The 7,740-nt window shown below is 55.7% G+C and overlaps 1 protein-coding gene across 1 annotated transcript; it reads right to left on the bottom strand.

Moving 5' to 3' along the window:
* Positions 1-411: 411 nt before the first annotated feature.
* LOC131674079 (uncharacterized) lies at positions 412-3,940 on the bottom strand. The gene is made up of 4 exons (XM_058952576.1): positions 3,685-3,940; positions 2,424-3,600; positions 1,502-2,372; positions 412-1,083 (listed from the first exon to the last, which is right to left on the bottom strand). Exons 1-4 carry the CDS (start codon positions 3,938-3,940, stop codon positions 412-414), a joined length of 2,976 nt encoding a protein of 991 aa, XP_058808559.1.
* Between the last annotated feature and the right edge of the window lie 3,800 nt (positions 3,941-7,740).

The following is a 7,740-nucleotide window of genomic DNA, read 5'->3' as shown; positions in this document are numbered from 1 at the left end:
ATACGTTTTTAATTTAAAAATTTTCCTACTAATTACTACTAATTCCAACTATTGCGCAGAAGGTGAAGGAAAAGGCAAGAAAAGCTCGGAAAACAGGCTCCTGTCGGGAGAGGTCACTGTCGAGCGCTCCCTGTCGGCCTCTCTCTAAGGCATCAGCGATCGGCCCTGCCGCACGCCGGTAGCGGTAGGGCGCTGGGTGCACGCTTGTTCCAAATATCCCGCCCGCCTCGTTCCGGGAACGACTTCATTTGATGGGACTGCTGCTGTCGACGAACTGGAAGTGTCTTGGATAGGTAGCCGAGCGACCTTGACGATGGGTCGAGTATACTCGCCAGTGGCGGTTTTAACGGTGACCGTTCTCATGAGGCCATCTGATCCAGGCATGGTGGCCGTCACGCGGCCAAAAGGCCATCAGCCGTCCGGTCGAAGCAGAGTGGGGTCGAGGAGGATGACAAAATCTCCGACTTCGAGGTTAGGCTGAGGAGATTTCCATTTTGACCTCTGGAGGAGTGTATTCAGGTACTCCCGACTCCAGCGGGCCCAGAAGTGGCTCCTCATGGACTGAACGAGCTCCCAATGACTAGCTCTATCTAGGGGCTGGCCGGCACTGCTAATCTGAGGATAAGAGGTGGCTAAAGTCCCGATGAGGAAGTGACTAGGAGTGAGGGCCTCGATGTCATCGAGGTCACCAGCAGGCGGAATAAGCGGGCGGCTGTTCAGAGTAGCTTCGATGGAAACTAGAAGAGTGGTGAGCTCCTCGTAAGTGAGGCGGCGAGGAGAGGCCACCCGCATCAAGTGTCTCTTCATTGACTTGACACCGGCCTCCCACAGCCCCCCGAAGTGCGGTGCCGAGGGCGGAATGAATTTCCACGAAGTTCCGTCCTTGGCGAGTTCGCCCTCTACGAAGCCCCAGTCGATTTCGGCCTCTCGGAACAGACGTCTCAGCTCCAATGCAGCTCCTCGAAAGTTGGTGCCATTGTCACTCCAAACTTCAGCTGGTCTCCCACGCCTCCCGACAAACCAAGTAAAGGCTCCTAGAAAACTGGCTGTGGTGAGGTCGCTGACGAGCTCCAGGTGCACTGCCTTTGTGCAGAGGCACACAAATAGCGCAACGTAACCTTTCAACGTGGCAGTGCCTCTCCCTTTGTTGCGGCACATGGAGAGCGGCCCGGCGTAGTCAACCCCGCACTTGGAGAATGGTCGAGCGGGGGTAACTCTGACCGGTGGTAGAGCGGCCATTTGTTCGGAGGCAGAGCTTGCAGTCAGTCGAGCACACAGTGTGCAGTGGTGTATGAACCTCTTGATGCGGACCCGGGCTCCGGTGATCCAAGCTCGTTGGAGAGCACGAGAGTAGGTCGCTCGAAAGCCCCCCGTGGAGGCAGCGCTCGTGGGCCCAGCGGATAACGAGCTGAGCGAAGGCGGACTTCCCGTGGAGTAGTATTGGGTGTCTCTCGTCGAAAAGCAGAGGCGACCGAGCGAGCCGTCCCCCGATTCGAACTACCCCGTCGCCACTGATGAAAGGCTCCAGCGACTTGAGTTGGTGGCATCCTTGCAGAGAGCCGTCTTTACTGAGACGAGCTAACTCTTCGGCGAAATGTCTACGCTGCGAGATCTTGGCGCAGACGACGAAGGCATGCCGGAGCTCATTGGCGGTAACCGGTGCGAGAAGGCCTTCTTGGCATCTCAGGATGCGAATGGCCCGGGCCGTGCCTCTCAGAAGAGCGCCCAGCGACGAGAACCTCTCAATGTAGTCCGTTTCGGTAGTGATCTTCGCACAAGCTGCGATGAGGCATGGCGACGTGGTCGCGAGAGGGACTGTTTCCTCCTCCTTGGGCCACTCGCTCGTCGGACGAGGGAGCCAGGCGGGACCTTTCCACCAGAGAGGGTGGTGAGCCAGCTGGGTGGCGTCTATCCCGCGGGTGGCGACGTCTGCGGGATTGCAATCGGTTGGCACGTGATGGAAGGCAACTCCCTCAGCGAGTTCCTGAATGTGTGCCACGTAGTTGTCAATGAGGTCATGACCGACTGGGCTGTCCGAGTGTAGCCAGTGAAGAGCCACCTGGGAGTCGCTCCACAGATGGCAGCTCGTCAGTGGAACGGAGAGGGCGGCTGCGGCGTTCCTTAAGAGCTGCGCCGCGATGAGCGTGGCTCTCAGCTCCAGGCGTGGGATCGTCATTCTGGCGCGCTTTTCGGAAGCCGGCATAAGGCTCTTGATCGAAGCCAGCTTGGACTTGGCGCCGATGATGGTCGTGAATCCTCGCCCGCCGTTCTCGGCCGCTCGAGAGTAGACCACGGCGGCTAAGACTCGGCGACTTGCATCTGAGAATGCGTGGAGCTGGAGCTCCTGGCCGGGGAAATGGCTAATCCAGCGGCTGATGGCAAATCCCGTCGTTTCGTGGATGTTCGTCCGGAATGTGAGCTACTTGTCGGTCCAAACCTTGGGCAGATCCTCGTCCCAATATAGCTTGGCTCGCCACATGTCCTGGATGAGAAGCTTGGCCACGAGAGTAAGCGGTGTGAGCCAGCCGACGGGGTCAAAGATCCCGGCAAGTTCTGCCAGCGCTGTCCTGTTGGTGAGCCGGGGAGATGTCTCGGGGTTGCCGGGGCCGAATTTGAAATTATCCTCCACCGGGTCCCAGGCCACGCCGAGCTCTCGGACCGGCCCCTCGGCAAACAGCTGTACCCAGCTGGGCCGGATTCGATCGTCGGGGGAGATCTCCTCGAGGAGAGCAGGGTCGTTGGCTACCCATTTGCGCAGGTGGAACCCGCCCGCAGCGAGGAGGCCGATGAGTTGGTCTCTGATATTCTCGGTGGTGTCTAGATCATGGCCGCCGCTCAGGAAGTCGTCCATGTAAAGGTCTTGCTGTAAAACCTCTCGTGCGAGCGGGAACTTTTCGCCCTCGTCGTCGCTTAGCTGTTTCATCGTGCGCAAGGCCAAGTAGGGTGCGCAAGCGGTGCCGTAGGTGACCGTGCGTAGGGCGTAGTGCTGCAGCGGCAGGCCGGCGGTGGGGCTCCAGACGATGCGCTGAAGGTGGATGTCTCGGTCGTCTATGAGTACTTGACGAAACATCTTCTGCACGTCTGCGCAGAAGACGTATCGGTGCCTCCTCCAGCGGGTTAGTATGGTGGAGATGTGCCCTTGCAGTTTTGGGCCGGCATGGAGGGCGTCGTTGAGACTGATTCCGGAAGAGGTGGCTCGAGAGGCGTTGAAGACGATCCTGAGCTTAGGGCCGCTGTCGCTGCGCTGCCAGATGCCGTGGTGCGTAACGTAGTAGACGGTGCTTCTGTTCTCCTGAAGTTCCGACTCCGAGAGTAATCTTATGTGGTCCAGTCGAACGTACTCCTCCATGAACTCCTGGTAACTCTCGCGCAGCGTTGGGTCGGCGAGCATTCGCCTCTGCATAGAGAAGAGGGCGGAGCGGGCATGGAGTAGGCTGTCACCGAGCAAGGTGGCGCGTTCGGGCTTCAGCGGCAGCCGAACGACGTATCGTCCGCTTGTCTCGCGACGAACGCCTCGCGCGTAGATCGCTTCGCACTCTTGGTCAGCCGTGGAGATCCTCCTCGCGACCGGCACTTCCTCGAGATCCCAGAAGCGCTGAACTAGTGTGAGCAGTTCTTAGTGACTCAGATCGCTCGTGGCGCGAGCGGAGACGGCGTGGGTCTGGATGCTTTGACGGACGTCACTTGCCTGTTTGAAGTGAGCGGAGCCCATCACGGTCCAGCCGAACGACGTGTTCTGGGCGACAAGCTGTCCGAATCTCCTCGTGCCGGTTCTGATGATGCGGTGGTAGATGTCTGCCCCTATCACGACGTCGATCCGGCCTGGTCGGTGGAAGGTCGGGTCTGCGAGCAGGAGCTTACACTTGAGCAGAGACAGTTTTGGGCCGGGCATTGCCGAAGGAGTAATGATGCCGAGCGAGCGCAGAACGAAGGCCCCCATCTTGATCGGAGGGCCGCCGGAAGGCTCGACGATGTAGACAGTCGCCTGATGTCTGGCTGAGTCCATAGCTGGACCGGTAACCCCGGTAATGCTGGCGTTCGTGCGGCGGAGTTGGCAGCCGAGTCTGCGGACGAGGTCGAGGCTTATGAGAGTGGCCTCTGAGCATGGATCTAAGAGCGCTCGGGCAAGCTCTCTTCTTTCCCCGCCGCTGCTCATAGGGACGAGGGCGGTGGGGAGGACGGCCAGTCATGCGGAACCGTCGTCTCTTGGGGATGGTGTGCTGGTGGCAGCCGTCTGGAGCTGCGTAGTCGGTGTCTCCCTCGAGGTCGATGGGCGAGGCTCTTCTTCCCCTCATCTGGATCTTCCAGCGCCCTCGTGGATGAGGGTATGATGCGCTCCGGAGCAGCTTCGGCAGGTGCCGCTGGAAGGGCAGTTCCTGGCGGTGTGGCTCCCGCTGAGGCAATTATAACAAAGACCCCGAGCGGCCACAAGTTTCCGTCGCTCCTCAGGGTCGAGGCCTCGGAAGGTGAAACAATGGCCGATGTAGTGGGCCTCCTTGCAGGCTGGGCATCCTCCCTTCACTCGAGACGCTCCAGTAGCGTGGGCGCGTATGGTCAGGGTGTCTGCGGGTCTCGAAAACTTCCGTTTCTCGGCCGGGGGGTGAGAGGAAGTGCTGAGGGTTTGACCCAGAGCCCTCAGTGTGCAGTGGCGCCGCTGAAGAAACTCGGCGAACTCTTCAAAGGTCGTTTCAACTGTTAATAGCTCCGCGCCACGTGCCTGCTGCTTTATGTGTTCCTCTCAGGCTCGCATGGATACTGAGACCAGGGCGCGGCACCCCATGTAGACGAACCAGTCACCCCAGGCTCCGACTGGCCGACCGAGCCGCTCGAGTTGCGTGCGGCGCTTGTTTAGCTCGTCCAGCAAAGTCTGAAGGCTCTCCGGCGATTCCTCGGCGATGGGCGTCAGCTTCACCAAGGCGGCGAGATGGTCCTTCACCTGCAGGCGCGGCTGGTCATAGCGTCGACATAATGCCTCCCAGGCCTGCGCATAGTCGCCGTTGACCGAGCGGAAGGGCGCCAGTGCATCCTTGGCCACTCCTTCGACGTGCGTCTTGAGGTAGTTCATCTTCATGGCGATCTCCAGCGTGCTGTTGTTGTGCACGAGATCGAGGAACAGATCCCTGAACGACTCCTAGTCCTCAGGCTTTCCTAAGAAGGTGGGTATGGAGAGGCGCGGCAGCTTCACGGCCGGGACTGTCGGATCCGAGACAGCCTCCGAGGAAGTAGCAGTCAACGATGAGCGGTCTTCAGACGCGATGCAGCGGACGTGGTGGTCCAGGAGAGTGCTCTTGCTCTCCATGAAAAGCTCCTCGGCGACCGCGTAGTCATTGCCTGCCAAGTATTCCAAGACGGCGGCCTCCGATGAAGTCAACAGTCGGCCATGGTTGCCGTTCAGATTGTTCCAGTAGCCCTCGAGTAGATCTAACCGAGTCTCGATGGCGCCGAGAGTCCGAGAGGCTGTCGGCGTGTCAGCTACCTTTTCGGCGATCCGACGGATGGCCTTTCCAAGCTCCCGCTGGACTGGGATGAGCATCATCTGTGAGAGAGGAAGTCGTGTGAGAATCAGGATGAGTTGGGCGGGCTCGCGCGGACAGCCAAACTGTCACCCGAGGCCGACCTTCCAGCACTCGGGGCCGCGCGCCGTACCGGCTCACCCGGCCCGCAGTTGGGTCCGCCAAGCGCAGTCGACATGATGCCTCGATCGGCCAGCCCGATGGCTTGTCGCGCGCTCGGCGGTCCGCCTGCCGTCGTGTGCTCGAGGGCCTGTAGTTTCGTCGGCTGCCGCGCCGCAGCGCCTCGTCAATGCGTCGTTCTGAGCGTGAAATATGGTGGGCTCTTCTTCGCGCCGCTGGGTCTGCCCAGGCACGCTGTCGTCGAAAGAGAGAGAAAAGGGGGGGGGGGGGAATTCATCGGCTGCATCGGCAGGCGCGGCAGAGGTGTCGGCCGTTGCGTCGTCCTCGCATCCGATGGTCCACCCCCCCAGTTGCCCCCAGTGCGCGCGCCCAGGCAGGACCCCGCGTGCACGAAGACCTCGTGTGGGCGACGGCTCGCCCGGTGCCCGCCGTGCCGAGTTGATGCTATCATCGTCGAACGCCGCCCGCTGCGACGCCCGCTCTGTATGCCGGCGGTTCCTCACGCGACTCAAGTGTTCACAGCCGTGGCGCTTGTTGTGCCGAGTCGGTGGTCGCCGTCGCGCGCTACTCGCCCAGACGCCATATTTGTGATTCGCTGGGCCGTCGCGTAACCCAGGAGTTCGTCGACGGCAGCCGCCCGCCGTGACGCTCATATTCATTAACGAATGACCCGTGATCCGGTTCTCTGTTGAGCCTTGCGCAATGCTGCGCAGTTGGCTTCCTCTCTGCCCGCACCAGAGAGGCTTGAGGACGAGATGGGCGTCCGCTATTGCACTTGGATAGTTTGAGTTTACTCACCGTGAATTTCCTCTTTTGGCTGGAATCCGGCTCGAAGGACCAATGTTGCGCAGAAGGTGAAGGAAAAGGCGGGGATGTTTCGATTCGGTTTATTTTGCTTAACTCAAATCGGATTACACTCTGAACAAATGTGACACGTTCTGGAGAGCACTTGATCGTCAGTCCGTCGAGGCGTTCAGGACAAAAGAAAAGCTCGAAAAACAGGCTCCTGTCGGGAGAGGTCACTGTCGAGCGCTCCCTGTCGGCCTCTCTCTAAGGCGTCAGCGATCGGCCCTGCCGCACGCCGGTAGCGGCAGGGCGCTGGTTGCGCGCTTGTTCCAAACACCAACTGTCAAATCAGTGCATTAACTCTATCTTGAACAAATCCAGAACGTTCAGCGTCTTTTGTGTTTATATGGCCACTCCAAAAATTTAGAAACCACTTTTAAACCATTCTAATCGAATGTGCGTAATCACCATTATATTTATCAAGCTTCTGTTTAATCTCCTGAGATGTTTTGCCTTTAATAAAGTAATGTTTAATCAACATATAAAAATGTTTTTTATACATTTTTTCACAACCACTCGAGTTCTTTGATTAAAACGAATGTTAAACAAGTAATAGATCGATATTACTGACACTTCATGCATGCTCTTCCAAAATATGTTACTAACTGGAAATAACCTCGATACACAGCAGTAGCACCATCTCTCTGACTTTGCACGGTCTTTTCCAACGACACTCGTATTAGAGCATTGAACATCTTCTATGTACTTTATTAATATACCAAATATTACAAATGTGCTTCCATATATAACTCACATATTTTTTTCTTATTTTAAATGAATAAGGTTATAATCATTACTTTCAAACCTACATAAACATTGTTATTTTCACAATTTTTTTCATTATTACTATCAGAACCGTGTAATTTGTTATGATATAAAGTAAACTTACAATTTAATAAGTTATGGAAAGAATTTGAAAGTTATTTATAGCATTCGTGCCGTTCTTAGATAGATTCCACTACATTTAAAATTTAAAAAAACAATATTTAAGTCAAATTCATATAAATACTTGTTTAAAAATGAAGTAATGAAGTTACTATTTAAAACAGTTATTTTAGAAAGTAAAACAATATATAAATACAGAAAAATCATTAAAATTACTTTATAAAAAATTTTTTATGATATTGAAATAATATTTATAATATAATGTATTTCAAAATATTAGTAAATATAATAATTGAGACTGTTAAAAAAGTATTCATGTAACTTTTTATTTTGTTAAAAGTGTTTTTTTGGAAATTATTTCAACATAAGCTACAGT

Source organism: Phymastichus coffea, unplaced genomic scaffold (genome assembly GCF_024137745.1).
Source record: "Phymastichus coffea isolate CEN01 unplaced genomic scaffold, Cenicafe_Pcof_1.1 PCOF00014, whole genome shotgun sequence".
Lineage (NCBI taxonomy): Eukaryota > Metazoa > Arthropoda > Insecta > Hymenoptera > Eulophidae > Phymastichus > Phymastichus coffea.
The sequence above is the reverse complement of the archived record's forward strand: the minus strand, read 5'-3'. Positions and strand labels throughout refer to the sequence as shown.